At 32.2% G+C, this 25,364-nt stretch overlaps 1 protein-coding gene and 1 long non-coding RNA gene across 3 annotated transcripts in view; one reads left to right on the top strand and one right to left on the bottom strand.

Moving 5' to 3' along the window:
- Window positions 1–25,364, top strand: part of LOC119069306 — a 481,283-nt gene that overhangs the window by 71,509 nt on the left and 384,410 nt on the right. The gene's annotated exons all lie outside the window — the stretch shown is intronic.
- LOC119069261 (protein obstructor-E) lies at window positions 1,400–21,036 on the bottom strand. Of its 2 annotated transcripts, none has more exons than XM_037173319.1 (5): window positions 20,776–21,036; window positions 6,033–6,242; window positions 5,382–5,570; window positions 4,488–4,698; window positions 1,400–1,685 (listed from the first exon to the last, which is right to left on the bottom strand). In XM_037173319.1, the coding sequence occupies exons 1-5, from the start codon at window positions 20,816–20,818 to the stop codon at window positions 1,631–1,633; spliced, it is 708 nt and encodes a 235-aa protein (XP_037029214.1). In that variant the 5' UTR covers window positions 20,819–21,036; the 3' UTR covers window positions 1,400–1,630. The 2 variants fall into 2 exon arrangements, with proteins under 2 accessions (XP_037029214.1, XP_037029213.1); XM_037173318.1 differs by lacking the exon at window positions 1,400–1,685 and adding an exon at window positions 1,699–4,248 and having other exon boundaries at window positions 20,776–21,035.

Genomic DNA, 25,364 nt, shown 5'->3' with positions numbered 1-25,364 from the left:
ATACGTTACTTTGTCAGTCCGTCCGTCCGTCCGTGTTTCCTATTGATGTTGAGGAAAGTACTATTAAGAAAATTGTTAAAATAGGGAAAAATACGTCCTGAAAAAATGTACAAATGAAAAGTAGCCGAATCATCTGCCACTTTGTGAAGCAAATTTTTTTTGGTAAATGCGTCATCTTCAGCGATATCAGTTGTTTTGGAAGTATGCCCAGCGACTTGCGTTACTTTTACTCTTTGAGTGTTTTTGACTTAATAGCCTCAATACAAACAACACATACTCATCCGTATTGAGGCTATTTATTTTTGACTGATTTCATATAATTCGGCTGCATAATCATAACAGAAATTACACAATGGCCCCTTCATCTCGCAACATGAAACTAAAAACAATGTTTGAACCTAATAATAACGAAGTTGAACCAACTCAATAACCTGACACGGTTGAATGTCGCTTAAATGATTATTTGGATGCATTTTTGATATTTAGAGATATTATTAGTCAGCTCGGAGCTCTGAACGAGGTTATACAGAAATTTTTGATTTTCGTCCGTACAATCTGTGACAGTGGAACACGACATCCAGACTACTAAGAGAGGTAGCGGGAAACTGGTCGTTTCAATGACTGCAAATGGAGCCGGTAGAGACACGCCTAAGTTCAAAAGTCACGATTTTCAAAAAAGCTTTAAAAGCGGGTATACTGTAGCAGTAGTGACACATTATCTCTACCAATATTCAACGAATTATTTTTGGAAAATGTCTACGCTGATATTTAGGGCAATTCTCGAATTTCAGTATCACCTGAAACACACTTTTGATAATTCTTCGTAATGACAATGGGTAATGCTAAAATGCTGGCGGTCTCAGCTTTCCATCGACACCACATTTGCGGTGAGTCACGTCAACAGTGCCGATCTATTTCATAAAAGTGAAGAATGTCCTTCTACGACGAAAAGTAGCTTCTTCTAGCACAAATACGTAGAACAAATATCTGCCATTTCAGTGTGCATTTTTAAGATAAAATCTAAACTTTAAACTGTTTTCAATTATTTTACTTTAATTAATATGATATAAGATACATAAGAGCAAAGAAAATGTCGTGGACCAAAAGTACCAGAATGAATATTTACTTGCCTTATACCAGCGTCAATGAACTGGACCAAGTATTTGTTCAAAAAGAAGCTGCAGGGAGTTCTCTCCGTATTTACTATTTCTTCAGCGTATTAAACAAATTTCTGTATGGAGGGCCAATATGTTACTAATAATAAGTCATTGCATGGAACACTAGAATTTTGAAAATGAAATTAGGTCAACACGTCAGGTATGTATCCAAGGAAAACCTCACTTTTACGTCCAATGAAATCAATGTGCACAACTTCATCGTAAATGTATTTCAAACAACATTTTTGTGATTCATTTTTCTCATTTTATTTATTTCATTTCTTTTGATTTATCAAGCATTTAATGCCTATTCACACATCTTATTTACAGTTTCGTTATTTTGCTACACCGATGATGTATAATGTAGTACTTGCAAAGGGTTTCTTCAATAAAACGAATTGAAATGACCAGAGCTGTAGATCAATTATAATTTAATTTTGTATTTCAGTCTTGAAGAGGCATTGTTGACATATTTATAGACCCATTTTCTTCAAAGCCTTCAAGTCCAATTTGCCGTAATAGTCTTCACTGTGGAATTATAGACATTAATTTAGAATCATAATTTAAATGCTAGAAATTTTAACTGCTTTGTTGTTTTAGTAAAAGAAAATGTTACATAACCACCATAAACATCGTGAGTTCTCTTGTCGGAGGATACTTTCACAGATTGAGAAGGATAGACAACGCCATATTAAACCACTGTTTCGCAAACGTAGATAGAGGCACTTTCGTATCTAAACTGTTCTTCTCCGTTTCCCTAATATCTCTCATTTGCCGTTTAAAATAACATTTGAAATGAGAGAAATCAAAGAAAAGAAGAATAACCGCTTAGTTACGAAGTAACACTTTTTACGTGTGCAAAACAGTAGAAGAAAGTACTAAGTTCAGTATTACACACGAAATGATTGGAAAATTATAAATGAATAGATGTCGATAGAAACCAATGCTAATCACCGAAGAAATAATTGTTTTTTTTTTGCGATTTCGAGTATCTGCTCCATAATATTTGAATTTGAAAAGACATCTGACACTTAAGTTCTATTTTGCGATTCCTCTCGATTATTAATGACTTTTTAGAAAATACGAACGAGAGCATGGTCAACTTTCGCGAATCTAGTAATTTATGATTTGGAAATTATGAGTAGAAATCCACACTCACGGACTCAGATATGTTGAAAATGGCTTTGGAATGCCATCATTCCCGTATCTAGTGCTAACATGCGAAATTCATTCATCAAATCAGTTGGATTATTAGAATGGTTTGTTTATATTTAACGTGCAGCGTATAGATACAAACAGTCTGTTCGGATCGATGTATTCCAAGATGACAAGTGCATTGAGTGTTTAGATTTTCTTTTTTTCTCTGCAGAAGTTTCACAACTTTTTTATCTGTAAATCACGTCATTTGCGACCTAATTTTTGCTTAATTTGGCGTTCCCATTGCTAAAACGCAATCGGTTGTTCAGGACTCGAGAGATTCTATCACCCGTGTACGCGTTACCAGAAAGCATCAGGTCCAGATCTGAGCCGATGAAAAATAGTTTCCTAAATGAATGTAAATGATGTACTTCAGGGCTTATTTTTGGGAATTTTATTTCTGCAAAATTCGGAAAATTGCAAAAACCAAAATTCGGAATTTTTTGCATCGTTTTCAGATTATGTCGAATATTCCGAATTTTTCAGAATTAAAATTATGCCCTGCTTCGGCTACGAGTCCTTGGTCTTTTGGCTGTAAGTGTTGTTAATTGTTAAATACAAAAATAATTGAACGTCCAAAGGACGAGGTCTGTTAACATCATGCAACAAAATATCTAGAGATGTTTAAATGTTCCACAAAATAATACCGAAGTTAGTCAACATATTGAAAATTTGTCATTTTGTGTGGGTATCCGAGAACGTGAGTTTTACAAAAATTGTGTATTATGTCATCGCTGGAACTGAAAATTGAGATTTTATAACCAGTCGAAAGGATCCGAACGATCCATTTTCAACCATTCAAATCTCCAGTCCGTACGAAAGGACGTCAACGGTGGGACGAAATGTGTGTGTTAATTTCGTACTTGAGTATAACAAAAATCAAAATTTTTTAAATTTTTTTCAAGTTTATTTTCGTTTTCTTTATCTCTCGTTTATATTTTTGTCTTATAATTTATTGTTTTGTTGTGTTTGTTGTGTATATATTGTCTCCCTATATCGTACGTATGTGTCCAGGAAAAATAGTGGCTGTTTTACATTGATGAGCTTACATAAATATCTCTCTTTTATATATTCAGCGTTCGGGATAACTTTTTCTTTTTTTTAATAATTAATTATGTACAAGTACAAAAACATATTATTATTAGAACTATGATACAATTTTAGTGGTGTCAATTTTTCTACTATATTTATTAAAATTGCAAAATTCGAGTGGAAAAAAAATTAAAAACAAAAAGAAAATAAAATCCAAATTGTTAGAAAATTGTGAAGAAAAAAAAAGAGAAAAAATATTTGCTAGTGAAACAAGTAAAAAAAAGAAACTAACAAAAAACTAAATCATGAAAAATAATAAATTATTAGGAAAGCTAAAGATTACAGGAGAGAGAGAGAGAGGAGAGAGAAAAAATAGGTTGACATTTTGTGATTTTTATCTTCTTTTTCTTCAAATTTTTCTTTTCTGCATATTGTTGTATCATTAAAAAGTGATGTGTCAAATATAAGAATTTCTCATCATCATCAGTAACACACGATAAAAATTCCCTCACTAAAATCATTCATAGTTTCCTATACATTAACAGTCTCTCAGTTGTTTTTTTTTTCTAAGAAGTAAAAACAAATTTAGAATTTAAGTTTCGCATTTTTTTTCGTCGTTCATTCCGGTTTTACTAAGTGTTTATGGATTATTCGAGATGGAGGAGTACGTTTTTTTTTCTGTTTTCTGTATTTAATTTAGAATAATTAAGCTTCCTTGGCGGGTTGTGGACGTGGCTTTGCTACGGCAGCACTGGCGGCAGCTTTGGCCGCAACGGCACGGGCTTCTCCGGTATTTTGTAATCCAGCTAAGAGTTCACTTTTACGGATGCTTTTCAAATCCAAGTCACCATAGTAGTCTTCACTGTGAAATAGGGAATCAGAGATTGGTGGGACGCGCTCACAAAATGTCACAATTGTATCAGTGTATAGGTTCAGTTATACACACATAAAATTTATAGCACATTTAACGAATAAATTATAGTAGATGGAAAACAATGAACAACAAAACTACTATTGGCATGCAACAAAAAAGGAGACTACGGTTTTGGTTAAGAGACAATGTGAATTGTCATTTTCTATTCAATAGTTTCGTCTACTTACCATCCGGGAACATCTTCTGGATCTTCGCAGTTTCCTGTACCATCACTGTCTCCAATTTTGAATACTGTACCGATTGGGCAACCGTATTCACGGGCAACACCTTCTAAGCAGATGTAGTATTTACGGCAATCTTCTGGGTGAGCATGTCGAGAGAATGAGCCAGCATTTGAAATTTCACCGGCAGCTGGACAAGCGAATCCATTGGCAACTTCTAAAATGATCAGGAAACAAATTTGAATTTGTTTAACATTCGAGATATTGCACATGCAGACGTGCAGCTACAGAATATAGAATTATTTGAAAAGTATACAAAACATCGTTCGTGTTGAATGTTTCATAAGAAAAATATCTCTCGTCCTCTCAGTGGAAATTCATCAATTTAATGTTAATAATGTGCACACAACTGAACGAACATAATCTACGGAAGTTGCACCCTTTATATATGCAGCACCATATACATATATGATACATGCATACCATATTTTGATAAACTATGGTGCGGTGTGGGTTTTATGTTTATTGCACTTTGTGTGCGCGATGCTTGTTTATCTACGGTATGGAAGTGGAATGTGACAACGACAATCATTTTGTGTTTGGTATGAATATCAGCTTCTCGAAAAATAAAATGAACGATCACATTTGTGTCATTTCACAATAAATTTGAATTTAATTCTACTCTCAACATGCTTAACACGCACTATTAATATGTGTACAACACAACAAGTACACATATTTTCGTATCATAATACGAAACACCCATTTGTGTTGTAACCGACAAAATTTCACAATTACTTTACACATTAAAATATACATTGGCTTGGCAGACTACTGCGGAATAAGACGGCGAGAGAGAGATTTCGTTAAATAATAAATTTTAATTTTAATTGAACTTGCCTTCATTTCTGCATTCTGGTACTTGATCGGCCCACATGCAAACGCGAGCTTCACGATCGTAAGCCAAACCAGGTGAACATTGATATCTGGATGCCTCACCATTCCAACAGTTCCAGAATACATCGCATTTGTTTTCATCGGCGAAAATTCCATATAAACGGGAACAGTGTGTGGTTGGAATTGGTGGTTCTGTTTGACGATTCAGTGTGGGTGGACGAATAAAAATGCAGCGACGGGGGAGAAAAAAGAGATAAAAGCCAAACATTAAATTAAAAATCATTAACATTTCGATTTTGGTTACGTTTTTTATCAGCATAATTAAAGCGCAAACAGTAATTAATATTGGGATGGTATCGCTGTTAATATTGGCGGTATGATCGTACTATATTATTAAACTATTTTGAATGCGATTTTTGGCAATTTACAAAATATAATAAGTTGCTTCCGCTTAATCAAGCGAAAATGGTGATAACATCTAACAGTCAAACTGTATAAATTGTTCCATTGAAAATGAGAAAGAGAGAGAAAAAAAAAGTTTTTCTACGACTTCAAGGGAAATGTATAAAATGCTTGGTGATTGCTGATATGAAACTTAAATTTAATTTTTTTTTTCTTTGGTCGTCGTTTTGTGCTGTAGAAAGATGTATTTACCGAGTTGGGTGCGGTCACCACAGTCGACGTTGTGAAGGTAATCACAATTTTCTGTTAAAAATTTGGAATCACTAGCATCAAACGCCAATCCATTTCCGCAAGTTTTCAATTCGGCTACATTGTTATCGCATTTCCAATATTTATCGCACGATATGTCGTGTGGATAGAAGCCAAAATCGTCTGGACATTTGAAGTTTTCTTGTGCAATAGCTGCAAGTAGGAAAAGAAAAGAGTAAATAAATTAGAATGATGCAAACAGTAACAAGCAAATGATATATTCATTTTATGTGTAATATGCGCGAAACCTATTCCATTTTATGTGTTCAACAGAAACCAATTAATTTATTTGACTGACATATAAAAAACAATTTTTTTTAATTAGTTAATTAGATAAAAATGTGCGTGTGGGGACCAAATTGTTCACATTTCTCGATCCAACATTTCAACATTTTACAATAGTCAGATGTAAGGATGCGAAATAGCTAATTTTTTTAAAATGCAAAATGGAAGCAAAAAAAACAACTTTTGAACGACTCTCCTTCAACTGTCCTAACTGTTAAAAAAGGGTGAGAAAAATGAAATCTGCCTCAGTCTAGTCTATTAACTTTAATGAATCAAAAACAGCATTTGTTAAAAACAACAACAACAAAAAACTCATTTCGCTAACATCAACTGAATATTGTTCCATCCACCCTTTGGCAGGAACACTCCCTATATGAAAATAAAAATGAAACTTGAAAAGCGCGTTTAAATTACAAAGGTCGTGAAGCAAGTTCCAAATTTTCTTATTGTTTCTTTATACTGTGTTCCATTACGAAATGAAAGGGAAAAGCATGAACTCAATGACTTCATTGCTATTACCATTACTACATCCTCATCATCACTTCTTATTTTAAGGCATGTTTTTAATAAAAATATATTTTCTCTTAAGCGAAAATCCACTTCACATATATTCACACATATATATCAAACAATAACAGTCACAACAACAGAAATAAAAAAACAGAAGAGACACCAAAAAATCTCAGCTCAACACATATAGGATGTACGGCGGGGGGAATGAAAACATTTGATTTTCGTAAGTTTCTTATTTTTTCGTTCTGGTTGTTCGGTTTTTTTTTCTTTTTTTTTCTTTACTTTTAAAAGTAACAATAAATCTCTATCCCAAACCAAATATCCATTTCGAAGCGACTCTGAGAGAGAATAAAAATAACAAACAAAAAACAAAAACTTTATATGAATAAGTGAGATTCCTTGAGACATTTTTCCTGCTTGTGTAAAAGTAGAAAACCTTGTATATTAATGCAATAAATTTTTAATAAGATGACAAAATATTGTTCAGCTTTTTTTCGTCTTTCGGTTAGCTCGTTGTATACTATACGCCAGTAATGTTGGATGTATATAACAATGTATAAATGAACGGGATATGCTGCCTTGAAAATGATGTTGGGACAGAGTTGAGTTGTTTTTTTTTTTTACTAAGGAGATGAACGTTAAAGGCAAAGGAATGACTGTATTGATTCGATTGAATTGGTAAATTGTAAAAAGAATAAATTCTGAATGTGAGAAAGAACAGAATGGATTACAAACTGCATTTGATACAGATGAACATCTGCTAATAATAGAGTTTATTCTTACAAAAGCAATAGTATTTTACATGACTAGGGATAAAGAGATGAAAAGTAGAGTTTTCGTGTGAATTTTGTTGATCGGAGGCGAAGCCGAGGTCAATAAACACACGAAAACGAGACTGTTCATTTTTATCCCGAGTTATGTAATGGACTTTACATGCTGAGGGCGTCGAAAGTAGTGCTTGAAACATGAAATGTACGGTTGTCGACGCACGTAGCATGTAAAAAACATTGAAATCAGTTGATTGTTACTGATCAAATTTTTTGTTTTGTTGGTAAACTAGCCCATATCATCTTCGTATGTGTGCAAAGGTATAATGCGTACAATGATCGTGTAATATATATGTAATCAAAGTGTTGCTACCAAATAAATAATTATGTTTTAGCATTCATAACATTATTTATTTGTTGAATCATCACACTTTCTGTAATGTTATCCGATTTTGCTGTCGAGTGAAGTGGATGCAGTAAAAATGTAATTTAATGTGCAAATATTACGTGGAAAATGAACACTCTAAATGTTTAAATTACCAACACACAAAACCAAACAACAACAAAAAAAATGGTTGAAGTAATATCCAAATATTTCAAATATTTTGTAAAATTCATAAAAGCTTTGTGTAATGAATGATAATCAACATATGTTAAATGTAATATGAATTTCGGTAGTTTTTTTTGCTTTGACTATGCGGAAAATGAATGGAAAATGTAATGTTTGAATTATAATGATTTATATATCACCTGTTGCAAACTGTATTTAATATGGAAGAACTTAATTATAAAATTATCGAATAACTCATGAAATATACATCGTATACAGAGCAAACAAAACGAAAAACACCAACCGAAAACAATTCTGATTTTTTTTTTGTTTGTTGGGCGACTTGATATTTTGAGCTTGTTCATAATGTTAAATAATGCAAAACTTTTGTAAGCGAAATGCAAAAACTGGGTTCGAAAATAGTTTAGCTGTTTCGCGGAAAATTACGAAGCAAAGTTGATATAGTACGTTCACAATGCGTTTGCCAGATTTCGAGATTACCTTTTCTATATTTTCGTTCATAAAATTTCATCGAATTCTAGGAAATTAATTGCCAATTATTAGGTCATGGCAAGAACTATATTTTCTCTATGTTTGTTGAAATCAACCTACTAGTTAAAAAATTCATCTCATTAAACTTTGTTTTTTTTTTTTTTAATTTAAAATACCAATCCACCCGACAACGGTGCACATTAATCACAAACGAAACATGAAATTTATAACTTCAATCCATAATCCATAATTTTATCACTGTGTGTGGGACATAAGAAGCGAGAGAAGAAAAAAAAAGCCACCAAACGTATATTCAGAGTATATTCAACCTTGAACTGTTGCGGTGCAAATTAATTTCGGAATCGTTGCTTGCAAGTGATTGTTAAGTAAATATTTATAACGTAAAGTGTTTAACGAAATATGGCTTGCGTGTTTGTTTGTTGGATATATTTTTCTCGTTGAAAAAGAACAATAATTATTTCATCTCATTCAATAATTGCCAATTACAATGTACTCCTAAAATGTTTCATTAAAAATAATTATAGTTTCGAGTGGGTTGCATGCAACCTGGGCATGAAACTTTCGGTATATCAAAATGTTTTATATATTCACAAAGCATTTTAATATAGAACGGCCGCACACACATGCACCACAGCTATACAATTATCGATTCAGATAAAGAATTAATTTAATTAAAATTCTATTTTATCTGTGACTGCTGTTCAGACCTTAAAAGTCTTACCAACAGCATAATATACAGCTATCAATTCATCTTAAGGTACAACGAGAGTAAACCAAACCAGTGACCCGTAATGTCTGAATTAACATTTACGATTAGAGAAATTTGTGCATGACTGCTAAATTCTGTTTATGCATACAAAGACGGTAAACCGATGGATACAACTTTGAGCAGGAATCCTGTTCGTAATGTGTTTCAAGTTTTAACTGTACGACATAATGTTACTAAACAAGTTATACATATATCAATCATGGATTCATTGATGATGGCAACATCTTTTCAGTGAATGCATGTCAGCACCATTTATGCCCGTAGTAATGGCATAATTATTAGATGTGTGTTATATGATTTCGATTCATTAACCATCTATTGATTTTTTAATTGAGTTAGAAATGAGCCCAAGTCGGCAATGTGTTTGTAAATGATCAACAGTTCGGTTGTGTTTTGTTCGAATACGACAAGAATTGATTCAGCAGACATCTTTGTCCGAATAAGATAATTATAATTGAACGTAAAATTGTTGCTAATTTTGACCAGCTTCAATCTACGACGAAGAAGCAGTCTGAGACGGCCTGACCTCTGGTCTGTATAGAAATATCATAATCACATCCATAAAGTATAGCAAGCAGACCGGCGGTTTTAAATTTTTAATTAGAAGGGGTCTTGTTGGTCTTGTTGTAACCCCATTCAGCATTAGCAGTGGGATTTAAGCTCAAACGGTTGAATGTGTACGTCAAACAAACTGTTCTGTACTTTCTACCGGTATTAAAGAAAAATTATTGAATAAGCTCTTAGGTTCACTGAATTCATTTTTAATTATCAATAATTTACGATAAACGAACTCCAAACAAATTACATACGATTTGCTATGCTATAAATCACTCCGAAACATTTGTACATCGATCCACTAGTGTGTACATATCAACGACCTTTCTAACAGTACTATAATTATCCGTCTAGCATTTCTTTACAGTAATACCCATATATGCCAATTTTGAGTTACAGCAAAACAAGACAACAACAACAAAACTATTACAATAAACAAACATTGATTGAATTTGCACGGAAGCTCTTCAAACAATTTTATCGGAAAAATAATGCGGTAAAAGTAAAATGTTAATGACACCGAAAGGTCACCACCGTCATATTTTATTACGTGCATGATATTCTCTCAGTTTTATGTCGAAAATTGTGACACTTTACTTTGTCAATAGGTTGAAAGTTTAATAAATTTTTTTTGCCTTGCTAAATGTTAACAAGATGGTAAACATTGTGATGAATTGACATCGATATAATGGGGCCGATGAATAAATATGATTGTAGTGTAACACATCATTAATTAAAGAATGAAAAAAAACGAAACGAGACAAAAGACTGAACCAATTTCGAATGAAAAATATTTCCTGTTCAGCAGCGGAATAAAAAAAAAATGGTTGGACACATTAAACACTTGGCTGTTTAGCTACGAATCAACACATCGTATTTTCAAAACACACAAAATAATCGTTTACCACATTCATAACCTTTCGATAATGTAATTTCTCCACTTACATAATCAACTTATCATATCGTGATTATGAATTTTTGTTTTTGCTTTGCTTTCTTCTTATTTAACTTTATCATTAAATGGTAATATAAATTGACGCGGTCTACGTGAAAAAAAAAATGAAAAATAAAAAGAGTAAATAAAAATTGTGCTGATGTATGTTTTATGTAAAGGTTGGCTGGCATTGCTCACATTGCACACGATTCATTGTTGTAATCCCACATCTTTTAACCACACCTTAAAACGATTCTTTCATTTTATTCACACACTAAAAAAAATTAAACGACAAAGTCATATGCGTCGCTTTTTCGATAAACATATTTTATACCTGTGCAACTATAGTTCAATAAACAGTCATTATTATGTAGAAAAGACATATTTATCTATATATATATACACACACGGGGCCATACACTCACCCGTGGTATTTCGTCGTACCAGCCAGCCAGCCAGCCAGCCATCACCACACAAAAGTATCTCAATGAAAATGATTTTAAAGTAAATTTTATACTTTCACTTTTTGAAATAGTATCTTTTATGCCAATAAGATACACAATATTCTTTATAAATAATCTTTTTGGCTTTAAAAATGAAGGAGAAACAAAAAAAAAACAAAAACCACCGATAAATACGAAGAAAATGTGGATTAAATGTCTGGTTTATTGTGTCTGCAATTCCATACACATTGAGAGCGCAATGTGTACACAGACTTTGTTATGGTTCCATGCACAAATAGCATATAGAGCAAAACTATGAAATGATTATATGTAATTTGTTAATAATTTTATTAGTCATGATTTTGGAATTGTGAATTATGATCGGTCATTTATAACTCTTTTTTTTCTATCTCTCTCTCGTTTGAAATTGATTGGTATTTACAAGGGAATTAAATGTGCAACGAATGTTGTTGTAGCTTAATAAACGAATTATAAATTTACAGAAAAAAAACCAACAAAATCGGTAAAACGATTAAACCAATTACTAAATGGAAATTGTGAATGTTTTGATGAAACAGCAGAAAAGAAATCAATTATTTTTTATTTTTTTGAAAATGATTTGTGACAAATTGCTACACTATGAGTACTGATTGATTCAAAAAGAAAAATGTTTTTTTTTTTATGGAAAAGAAAAGAAAAGAAGCAAAAAAAAATCATTCGACTCGTTAAAACTGAAATGCGGATGCTTCTTTTGGATCTCATTTTTTCTGTCGTTTCGCTGAAACGAATTCAACACTACAAAACTGTAGTTGTTTTTATTTATTTTTTAAATGCTTTATGGTCGCGTAAGCAAATGCTAAAGCTTATGGTTTATGGATACATCTATATATAAATGAATATCACAACGGGGGTATTTACTGCACTACTATTTCCGTGCAACCATAGGAAGGAAAACATTTTTGATGGCTTTATAAATAATGTCTTTATGACACTGGAAGAAGTTTATTTTAGCGCAATTTCTTTCTTGCCTTTAAACAAGATCACAGTCGTTTGAACTTTCTTTGAAGTACAAAGTAGCGAAACTGCATAACGAACCTTAAACTTCGTTAAAACATTTTGTTCTTTATCTTATACAGACGATATAAATTCAAGAAGTTAAAATAATCTGATGCGGGAATGCACCAACGTCGATCCTCGAACCTAACTGCTAATGTCTTGAAGTTGCTGTCAATTTGAATGCATTTTTTGTATACAATTTTGCGTTCCACTAAATTGAATATGGTAATAACGAACGAGAGAAGAAAAAAATGCATTGAACAGTGCAGCAGAACGTTCCTAATTATAATTTAAATTAGCTCAAGCGTAAAAGAAAAATCTTCGTACTTGCCACAACAGTGGTTTCGCTTTTGCGTTCTGATTTTGCTTTTTATATTTTCGGTAAACATTTTGCCTATTCGATCGTTTCAAAGTTTTTAATTTTCTAAACAAAGGAAAAAGTTTATTTATTTCCATTTAAACCAATTTCTGATTTGTAATTTTCACATTCCGGGTAAACATCGACACACTATGTATATATTGTGGATACACATAAATAAATACAAACGGTCTATGACGGCCTTTGAAATCAATGATGCCATAGAAAATCCTGTGGAATATGCAATCGACACAATTGTCGCCCATAAAATTGGCAAACAACAAATGCTAGAAATTTAATTATTAATTTTTCTCTAAAATTAAATAGAAAAAAAAACCTTTGCAGCGGACGTTTCAATTATGCGGGCATAATTTTTGTGAGGCTTCAGTGAATAATGAACGAAACAGAAACAAAACTATTTGGGACAATAGACATTTGAAACCGAGAGCACTATACAGTCATTAAATGGTTTTCCTTCTCTTTGTGATTGTGTAGCGATTTATTCAAAATCTATTACTTCATTACTTTAAACTGTCATAAATGACTGTACCCGTATCCGCAATTGTTACGCACGCAGTAGCCAGTGCATAGAAAACGACTTTAACACTGGAACTTATTCATATTTTAGTAGAAAGTGGCTTTTCATTGGAAGGTTGATTATGATCCTTCAAGTCGAAGGCTTTTTTTTAAATGTGCAACAAGTGTCGTTGCAATTGAAACAAACCAAAATTGACGGTGCGATGATAAAATCGCATAATCTTAACCCCGCTTTGTCATCGCATGGAATTGTCGTGGGTTCTATAAATTCGGCGAATACTGACAAACTCAACTCAGAAGTTCTATAAGCGGTACATATTCCATAATTTCATTAATGAAAGGAAACCCATATTTTATCTGCGACAGGAAGAAAGCTATGCTCGGTAAATTCTTCGTCGTAACAAATCACTATTCCAGCTATGACATCGATATAATAGCTTCCTATTTACTTTAAATAACTTTTCACGAAAAATGTGAAATGGTAACCAATAACCGGTCAATAAATTATCCAATTTCCACCGGGCTTTACGAATTGAACATTATTATAACATAACCGTTAAAACTAAAAACAACACACAAATATAATAAACAAATCGCTTTCCTCTGTTCGCCCAAGCAACTATCGCATAACAAACGTTAGCTATAATAACATAATGTTGTAATAGAATCTAAACATATTTGTGCTTGTACACGATTTTCTCATTAGAGATAATAACAAAATGATGATTTAGATAAACACCAACAAGGTAGTTATATTAGGCCTGATGGCATAGTTTATTAAGTGCGACGGCAATATTGTTGTAGTTATATTATACATTTTTCGTCGGGTATTACTGTGGGGTGGAATTTTGTACGCCCGAATGGCCAACGAAAGGGAAAATCATTCACAGAGATGATCAGATTGCCTCTCGAACTCATCGATGAAAACAGGGAGACAATCATTGCATGTGTGAAATGAATACCATGATCATGAAAAGTGTTCGACCGATTGGTTTTGGGTTGTGGTATGTTAACCTTCAATGAGATGCCTTTCGAATCGATATCGATTTCGTCAGGTGAAAATTGAATATCGTCATGGAGGTATCAGCATATAGCTTTGTCGATATGTAACGATGCAAGACAATTTTTGTGTCACAATTTTGTATGAAGATTGATTAATCTTTGAACTGTCGTGGCTTTGTTGACGGTAGTATCTGAGTAAATATACAATTAAAACCACCACTGACCTATATCTGATCGTTAAAACATAATCAATTATAAACCACATTTCGCAACATAATACCTAAAACGTTGTGTAATTAATGAGATGTGTTTCCTATAGAGATACAGGTTTGTCTGTGAAAATGCGATAATATTTATTAACTCAACTCATTTCACTTTCATTTGGCTCAGTAATTTTTTTTTCTTTTCAACATTTTAAACGAAACTGATGCCACAATAGCTCTGTGTGCTTGCTGTATACATGCGGTATAGTTTTGACGAGAGAAGAAGTAAAAAAAAAATGTTGTCAAACAAGTTCAGAGCAAGTGTTGTGTGTATAGACAGTAGACACGCATGCCATCAAACCATGCCGTACGGTATTATTGTTTTTAATTCAAGGTAGTCCTCTTTGCGTTGATTCAATTTACACATAAAATCGTTATTGTTGCTAAGAAATTATTCGGAATGGTTTAAGCAAATTAAGAAGAAACCAAATTGATTGGCAATAAACATCTAAATAGCGAGAATTTCTTGATATCTACCGAAAATAACAGAACTTTAACGGAACGTTTATCCATTGAATATAATTAACTTAACATGAACAGGCTCTGAAGCTTTGATTAAATTTAATTAATTTATTTTTTCTTGAATGGCGATGTCCGTAAAGAAGTCGTTTCTACCGAAAATAGATAACTCGTAAGAACGGCTACAACTTGTTTATTATTGTTACTAGTGGCTAATTAAACCGTTTAACTGCCAATCCATTTAAAATTAACCTGTTCTTAATGGGAGGTATATGACCATACATCGCTTAAATCTTCTACCTCTTTTGTTTAAATTGTCACCCACTGTTTTTGATAGTAAGTTTTTTACATCGTCAACTTTACTGTAAGTTGCGCTATAAAAGCTATCCCAATTCGTTGTCATTGTCAATAACTAATGACTACCCGTTTCTAAGAGATTTCTACTTGCTCACGGTATACGTTTCGATTCCACATATATAAAATGCGAGTGCGTGCAGTGCAAAATGTTCTGTGTTAACATAATTTATGGCTCATACGAATAGCGACTTGATTTCGGCCGGTCAAAATCGAAATGAAATGAATGTACGCTGCCATGCAATCGAGGAAGTCAAATTGCGTTACACAATAAACTGACCTAACTCATGCGACTACACTCGTCCAATTCATCTATACACATTTCCGATACACGCCGCAAAACAGCAAATCAAAAAGTAGCCGCAATAAAAACACTTTCCTTTCCAATAAATCGAACAATAAAGCACAAAATCAATGAAAGGTAAACAAAACCAAGTAAAAATCAAACAAACATCGTTTGTTACACTATTGCTACCACACAAAATGCTGTGTTTTGGTGTTTACGCTGAACAAACTTTTATGTCAATTTCATAACATAAAGTTTGTTGTGTAGTTTTAAGAGCATAATAGTTGAGGTAAAGACACAACTAACGAGAGTCGAAAAGGTATGGTTGGTAGAAGAAGAAAAAATCACCTCCATACTGTCTTTTCGACATGTTTATTTAAAAAATTTCACTTTTTTTTGGCTTGAAAACCCATACCACACGCTGAACCGGTCTCCAGCAATTTTTATTTATTTATGCTGTGCGGAAATAGTTTGATATTCGTATGGCTAATTTGGTATACGGCATACGTTTGGGTTAAAATTAGATTTGATCATTGATTTAACTGGACGAAAAGTCTATCGGGTTCGGAATGTGGCCGATGAGAAGGATCGGCGTTAATATTTTAAATCAAAACTAGTCAATTACAGCAATAAATATCGATTATCGATTCGTTTGATATTCCTGAATGTCACAAATAAACTTCCTATACTGTCTGATTTCATGAGAATTCACTTTCGTTTTTATTTATAAAGGACAAGAATATAAATATCAAGAACTGAGTGCAATTTAAATGATATTATTATTGATGGTAATATTATATCCATAAATGAAGCAGTGGTGCAGAGAATTAAAAAAAAATCAACGCATGTAAAAGTATATACATATATGTACGGGACCACCTTGAACCAAAAACAACTTTAATACTCAAATTAACCGTCCATTTAAATGCAAAATAATTAACTTTACAAGCTCAATGTAAAGGCGAACCAGTGAAACAAAAAAAAAATTAATTTCAATTTCAATAACTGGATCAACTTTCTCAATGTGTTCACAGATACAATTCGTGTAATAAAAGAGCAATGAACAAATAGTTTTATTCCCACACATTGAATGAATTTTATTTAAAAAAAAACAACATTGTAGTACTCTAAGTGAATTGAACAAACAGTTTACCGCCAAAATAATAATGAAGAAAGAAAAAAAATTTGATTAAGATAATTGAAGCAAAGCCAAGTTTATACCTCAACACAAAAGAGAAATTTTGCTTTTGTTTAGTTTCGAGCGAAAATTGCGATTCTTTCAGCTGCAACAAAGCATTAATCTAAGAGAAAACTTATAAGAAATCATAACACATTTTTGCCCCTACTTTGATAATGAAATAGAAAAAGATTTTCTGAATGAAACAGCCTTAACAGAAGCAAAAGAGAACTATAAACAGTGCCCTGAACTGTAAATCAATGTCACTACTTATTCATAAATAGTTTCCCTATTCCGATCTTTTTTTATCGACATTTTTATAATTAAACTTACAACTTGACTTAAAACTTTCATTTCCATACGTACCGGAGAGTGATGACTAGCTAACCTATTTTAAGAGGTTTTGCACGCTATTGTAAACGAATTGCCATCGCTTGTGTCTGATAATTGTTACATTTTATGCATAGTTATTAACGTTATGCCGTTTTTTTGCACTATTATTTGTCGTAAATTTCTTCAATAAAAAACGATAAGAAAAACTGACATTGAACGGAGCTAATTTCTTTCGCACATTTATTTTGCTCATTATAAATCCAAAGTGGAAGTGTTGAATGAATCGATCCATAATTTTGATGGATTTTTTTTCTTCTTTCTATTCGAAAGTAAATTTTTATAAAATCTGAATCTGAAGCAAATATTTTCTTAATTTTCTTTACATAAAATCGTAGCATATGATTCGCTGTTTGCATTCGTCTTTTAGCTTTTAACACTTAACAAAAAAAAATCGAATTGAATTTACTTTCTATAACCCATCCCATTCATAGATTATCTATCCGGTGTGATGGTGTCCAATATTGTCGAAATTGAAAGGTTATACTGGCGTATTGCAGATTGAATTCCAATTTTTTCTTTCTTTAAAACAAAATGAAGTTTATAATTTCCGAGATATAATTTCTTTTCCAACATTTGCGTTTCAAGTTAAATTTGTAAAGAAATATTCTTTCACAAAAATAGAATTTTGAAAACTAAGTTAACGTTCAGTCGATGAAAAGTGAATGATTTCATGGTCTCTGATTTGAAAGCTATTGTGGATTGTATTTGGAATTTATATATTTAACAAATTCAGAACTAGATTTGTATTATCTGCCTTTTGCCTGGATAGATACTTTCGATTCGGCATGAAATATCGAAACATCAGAATCTAGGTTATCATTTGCTGAACGAAGCACATGAATTACAATATAAATCCAAAACAATTCCCAATTTCAGAAAACATGACACAGTGCACTTTTCTCCGAATGTATTTTATTCAAGAGAAAAAAGTTCAAAAGCAATTCAAACGATTGTTTAAATTGTGAAATTATCTCATCATTTGTTTGTTTTAAAAAGAAAAGAAAAATTTGTTCCATTAAAACAACACCAACAACCAAGTAAAAGAAGCAGAAAAAAACGATGTAAATATTTACCCTTCAAAATCGTTTCAATTTTTTTTTCTCCTCTTCAAATTAACCAAAGTTCATAACCATTCGACGAAGAAGAAGTAGAAAAAAAAACCTCTGATTATTGAAAATTTCTCTCACGTCCGATGTCATTGAACTTAATTTATTTTTCGTCTGTATGCAAACATATAATCGCGATGATGGAAGTATTAAATAACGTCAATATAATCATTTAAATTGAAATATGCAGCAAATATGTTGAACCAATGAATATAATGAATATACGATGGTCAATTTTCATACAAAGAAACGTGGTTTGCATATCGATCTTCTTTTTTTTGCCGTTGAAAATGTAAATTTTTTTGAAAAGAATTGTTCGAAATATCATTTTTTTTCTGTTAAGAGAGAGAAATATCAGATTGGTTAAAAAAAGAAGATTTATTGGCGCATATTCTTTTGCAATGTGAACGAAAAAAAAAATTGTGAATCAAAGTCTACGCTAAAGACGAAGAAGAGAAGAAAAAAACATGTTTCCGAGAGGTGAAGATGGTTCAATGGGTATAATTTTGAACGAAACTGAAAAGATCTTCTTCATGGTAGAATTAATATTAATATATCGTTGATCGATGGCATTTAATGCGAACGTAAATGTTTCATGACAGGCTATATGGCCCTGTGCACAACAGGCTGTGTAAATTGTTAATGGAACAATTATGGTACAGTGAGTCGACTGCATTCTCTGATCGACATTATGTTCACCGAACAAAACAAAACAGAAAAAAAAGTTCTACAAAAATTTGTCCAAAAAATATCTGTATAGAGTTAGATGCATAACTCATCTATAGGGAATGAAAACGAAAAATTTATTTACGATTTTTTTTCTCTGTGTGTTAAATTTTGCTAGTTGATTCGGGGGATAGTGTATGTTCAATGTATAATCTGGAGCTGTATATATGTGTCCCAGTCTATATATATTCATATATGAAATAAAATCGAAAGAACTTAACAACATGTGCCAAATTATTTACTCGTAGTTTTTGTTGATTTTTTTTATGACACACAGTGCATATTGCATGGATGCATTTTTATACACTTGAATTTTTTTTTTAAATATTGGATTTTTTTTTCGTGTGTGTAATGGCACAGTAATTAAGATCAGGTTTTGTTATATAATTGCAATTTAAAAACAGTTTTACATCACTTTTTTTTTCAGTTTCCATAAAGTTGATGCATTTATATTTTTTGGACATGAAACACTAAACAAGAAAATGTTTGCGCAGTCAGCAAACAACCATCAGCATACAATCATTACAGAATGAATGGGTAGAGGAGGCGAACAAAAAGGGAAATATAAATGATACATTCGGAAAAATAACATATATACAGCGGAGAGTACGAACAAATTTATAAATCGAGAGATTTTTTAAAGTAAAATGTTGCATACATTGATTATAATATGAACACCGAAATGGAAATGGAGTAAAAGAAACTCATAATTCACAAATAGAAAAATGTTGTTGTTGTTGTTGTTGATAATAAGAAGCATAAATTGAAATATCAAGTTCTTTGATCATTTTAATTCATTTCTGTTTATTCGAAAGCAAAGAAAATAGAAGAAGAAAAAACCACGAGCATATTAACGACCGACCCTGTAGCTATATTTTTGATTAAAACTTAAAGTAAAAAAAATCGGCAAGATTCGACTTTCTTTGGGAATATAAAAAAATAAAACAAAAAAAATTTTTTTGTTGATAATTCGAATTGATATTCGGAAATGCTAGTAGTATATGGATGGATTTATATACGAATATCGTTGTGATTCATTCGGGATGGGGGGGAATTATTCACTATTCTAAAAATAATCACCGAAGAAGTCACTGACGACGTTTCAGTAAAACCAAACTTCAGCACACACAAAAATTCTAGGAATATGAAAATATATCTCGTACGTGTGCAGATTGGAAAAAAGGCAAAAAATCGACAATATTATTCATAATTAATTCATCGTTTTTTTTCTGTTTAAAAAAAATCAAATAAAATTGAATTATTCATAAATAATATTCAAATAAACACATCGACAAGACGGGTTCGTTTGTCGTATCAAATATTTTTTTTTTCTTCTCCTCTTCGGTTTAAAATGGTTACGCAACCAACAGTTCAAATAATTTTATAATAAATTATCAGTCAAACAATTTTCACTTTTATTTTCTATAATCCGTAATTATATTGGATGATTGGAAGGCAACGATTTCGGTAGATATATATTTTGTGTTGAACATATCATTTTTTTTATTTAAAAAAAGTCTGTCATTTCTGTTGAGATGTTTATTAATCCACATAATGGTTAGGTGACGCGAATGGTATTTTCATTTTCATTTATCAAATTCGTGAAGAATTTCTTTTTTGTTATCAATAAAAATACGTACCGGCTCCGAAGAGGGCGATCACCAAAATCAAGCACTGTTTCATTTTTGAATTATATTTTTTTGTATTTTTATCTTTTTGAAGGAAAAACAAATTATTGTTTCGAAAACACGAAAATTTTATTTTTGAAAAAAAACAAAGTCACTCAAAAATTAAAAATTTTTTGGACAAAATAAAAACTAACAGAAATTGCTTTATGTAACTTCGTAAAGTAACTCACGTCTGCGCACTTCTAAAAAGTTTAAAACCAACTGTGTTTGTGGAACTTTTACATTCTCTTTTTATACCCATGAGGTGTAAAACATGATTTCATTAGGTAAGTGGGGTTTCGATTTTAATTCAAGAAAATGTGGTGTGTATAATAAAATATGTCTTTTTTTTCTCATTCGAAAAATTATTATAAAATGTTGATATTGAATTTTGTTTTGGAGATTTTTAGAGATTGAAATTATATTTTTGTTGTGTGTATGTGTATTTAGTGCTTGGTATTTTGACCTTTCCGAAGATGGTTATCAATCGATTTGCATCTCGAAAAGTAATGGATGCAAAGTTTCCAAACAATTGAAACCAAAGCAAACATCAATATTATCAAGAAAAAGATTTTGTCTAATTAAAAAAAAAACGCTCGCCTTGCAACAAAAGTCTTTGTTTTAAGTCGGTGAAACCAAAAACATAAAAAAAATAATAAAAAAACCAAAGGCCAACATCAAGTAAAAATCTCATTTATCAGGCTCTACACTCCACACTCCAATGGAACCAGTTCATGATTCATATTCACGAACATGATGAACGCAAAATTTTCAGGAAGGAAAGATATTTTATGTTAAATTCCGAACAGACACAGCAATGCAGAAAATATTTCCATTTTTTTTTTAAATTTTTATTCAAATAAATGCAATAACACAACATGTCACACGTTATGTCAGCTCAAACAACCAACTATACTACCGATCCCGTAATTTCATAATTGAACAAATTCATTACATCCAATCCACACACACTCAATGCATAATAAGCGTCATTCATTCTATATTCCCAAGTGTGGAATGAATGCATATAAAGTGTGTGGATTTTACGAACAGAAAAATGATTTTTCTAATTTCTTTTAAATGAATCAAATAATACAGTGAACGACATCTCAAATGTCTCACTGTCATTTTTTTCAGAGAATGTCATAGTGAATTTACAATGACACAATAAAATTCTCAGAAAAATTTGACAGTGAGACATTTGAGATGTCGTTCACTGTAATAATAAAAAAAAAACGCCGCACCGTCATTGATAAAAAAAGGCAGCGAGAAAAAAAAGTGTTCGTGATATAGAAAATTAAATTCCAAATATGAAAGTGATGCTCTATCCTAAATTTTGGTTTTATTGTTAAAGTTGCGATGTGCTTGCATAATATCGATTTTTAAAATTATGTAGATTTGTGTGCTTAAGATGCATGCATAAATAGCTCTCTGAACCGTTCAACAAAATGAACATACAGTATATAGTATACACGCATCATCATCATCATCATCATCATAATCATAAGTGTAAATGATAAAAAATTAATTAATTCTTATCATATTGGCCATAAATCATTTTCCAATTTCTTGTACATAAAATTGTCCATTTAATTAAATCAAACTTGGAGGACAGAACGAAAACAAATCGCGAAAAAATGCGTTACGTAGAAATTATTCTCACCCGACAAAAGTTGTAAGAAAGTCTCCACTCTCCATTTCGTCGAAGAAATAAGATAATTGAAACTTTAACCTTCATCTAAATATTTTAATGTGTAGAATTTTTGGAGGACGGTAAGTATACATTTTTCGTAGGCATAATTTCGCCGACGATTAACCACCGGTTTTTATAAATTTTTGCGCCGTAGGTCTTTTCACTTTGCGTTAATTTGTCATTGGATAACTCGTTCGAATTTCGTATTAAAGATATGCAGGAAAAATGCAAATCCGGATCATTTTGTTTAAAACATCAATGAACACATTAATCACTAACAGTCGAGAGTACTCGACAATCGCTCAAAGGTTGTCGATATATTTTTTTTCAGCTTGCTTTCGTAATGACAACTAAAAGTAGTCGTGCTTGTGTTTGTTGACTTTTATTTAATTGAACAATTTCTTCAACATAAAATTATAGTTTTCTGGGTAACATAGAGGAAGTTGAAACGCGACAGATTAACATTAACGGTCAAGGTTTACATCATTTGTTAGATTATCAATGCTCAAATTTGAAAAGTTCATTTGTGAATAATTCAACGACTTTCATGTCACTCACAGGAAAGTCACTTAAAGCAGCTAAACGTGCACTCGAACCGTAAAGAATCATGAAAGTCGTCTAACATTTTCTTACAAAAAATTCTAATTGTGCCATGTAATTTCGAGTGCTGTAACTTTCTGTATTTCAGGGGTCGGAAAAATGTGTTGACTCAATTTGAAAAGTCATTGGTTGAATAATTCAACGACTTTCATGTCACTCACAGGAAAGTCACTTAAAGCAGGCTAAACGTGCACTCGAACCGTATAAGAATCATGAAAGTCGTCTAACATTTCTTACAAATATCTAATTGTGCATGTTTTCGAGTGCTGTAACTTTCTTATTTCAGGGGGTCGGAAAAATGTGTTGACTCAATTTGAAAGTTCATTTGGTGAATAATTCAACGACTTTCATGTCACTCACAGGAAAGTCACTTAAAGCAGCTAAACGTGCACTCGAACCGTAAAGAATCATGAAGTCGTCTAACATGTTCTTACAAAATATTCTAATTGTGCATGTATTCGAGTGCTGTAACTTTCTTATTTCAGGGGTCGGAAAATGTGTTGACTCAATTGAGAAGTTCATTTTGGTGAATAATTCAACGACTTCATGTCATACAGGAAAGTCACTTAAAGCAGCTAAACGTGCATCGAACCGTAAAGAATCATGAAAGTCGTCTAACATTTTCTTACAAAATATTCTAATTGTCATGTATTTCGAGTGCTGTAATTTCTTATTTCAGGGGGTCGGAAAATGTGTTGACTCAATTTGAAAGTTCATTTGGTGAATAATTCAACGACTTTCAGTCACTCACAGGAAAGTCACTTAAAGCAAGCTAAACGTGGCACTCGAACCGTAAAGAAATCATGAAAGTCGTCTAACATTTTCTTACAAAATATTCTAATTGTGCATGTATTTGAGTGCTGTAACTTTCTTATTTCAGGGGTGAAAATGTGTTGACTCAATTGAAAGTTCATTTGCGTGAATAAATTCAACGACTTCATGTCATCACAGGAAAGTCACTTAAAGCAGCTAAACGTGGCACTCGAACCGTAAAGAATCATGAAAGTCGTCTAACATTTTCTTACAAATATTCTAATTGTGCATGTATTTCGAGTGCTGTAACTTTCTTATTTCAGGGGCGTCGGAAAATGTGTTGACTCAATTTGAAAGTTCATTTGGTGAATTAATTCAACGACTTTCATGTCACCAGCAGGACGTCACTTAAAGCAGCTAAACGTCACTCGAACCGTAAGAATCATGAAAGTCGTCTAACATTTTCTTACAAAATATTCTAATTGTGCATGTATTTCGAGTGCTGTAACTTTCTTATTTCAGGGGTCGGAAAATGTTGTTGACTCAATTTGAAAGTTCATTTGGTGAATAATTCAACCGACTTTCATGTCACTCACAGGAAAGTCACTTAAGCAGGCTAAACGTGCACATCGAACCGTAAAGAATCATGAAAGTCGTCTAACATTTTCTTACAAAATATTCTAATTGTGCATGTATTCGAGTGCTGTAACTTTCTTATTTCGGGGGTCGGAAAATGTGTTGACTCAATTTGAAAGTTCATTGGTGAATAATTCAACGACTTCCATGTCACTCACAGAAAGTCATTTAAAGCAGCTAAACGTGCATCTCGAACCGTAAAGATCATGAAAGTCGTCTAACATTTCTTACAAAATATTCTAAATTGTGCATGTATTTCGAGTGCTGTAATTTCTTATTTCCGGGGTCGGAAAAATGTGTTGACGTCAATTTGAAAGTTCATTTTGGTGAATAATTCAACGACTTTCATGTTCACTCACAGGAACAGTCACTTAAAGAGCTAAACGTTGCATCTGAACGTTAAAGAATCATGAAGTTCGTCTAACATTTTCTTACAAAATATTCTAATTGGCATGTATTTCGAGTGCTGTAACTTTCTTATTTCAGGGGTCGGAAAAATGTGTTGACTCAATTTGAAAGTTCATTTGGTGAATAATTCAACGACTTTCATGTCACTCACAGAAAGTCACTTAAAGCAGCTAAACGTGCACTCGAAACCGTAAAGAATCATGAAAGTCGTCTAACATTTTCTTACAAAATATTCTAATTGTGCATGTATTTCGAGTGCTGTATACTTCTTATTTCAGGGGTCCGGAAAAGATGTGTGCTGAACAATTTGAAGTCATTTGGTGAATAATTCAACGACTTTCATGTCAGCTCACAGGAAAGTCACTTAAAGCAGCTAAACGTGCATCGAACGTAAAGAATCAATGAAAGTCGTCTAACATTTTCTTACAAAATATTCTAATTGTGCATGTATTTCGAGTGCTGTAACTTTCGG

The sequence above is a fragment of the Bradysia coprophila genome (genome assembly GCF_014529535.1).
Source record: "Bradysia coprophila strain Holo2 chromosome X unlocalized genomic scaffold, BU_Bcop_v1 contig_26, whole genome shotgun sequence".
Classification (NCBI taxonomy): Eukaryota; Metazoa; Arthropoda; class Insecta; order Diptera; family Sciaridae; genus Bradysia; species Bradysia coprophila.
Note: the sequence above shows the minus strand (reverse complement) of the source record. Positions and strands in the feature narration are given on the sequence as shown.

Coding starts and splice junctions, on each gene's coding strand:
- LOC119069261 (XM_037173318.1), bottom strand. CDS start 20,818: ATGAAACAGTGCTTGATTTTGGTGATCGCCCTCTTCGGAGCCG. Junction 6,243..20,775: donor GATCGCCCTCTTCGGAGCCG/GTACGTATTTTT, acceptor TCCTACTTGCAG/CTATTGCACAAGAAAACTTC. Junction 5,571..6,032: donor TGGTGACCGCACCCAACTCG/GTAAATACATCT, acceptor ATCGTCAAACAG/AACCACCAATTCCAACCACA.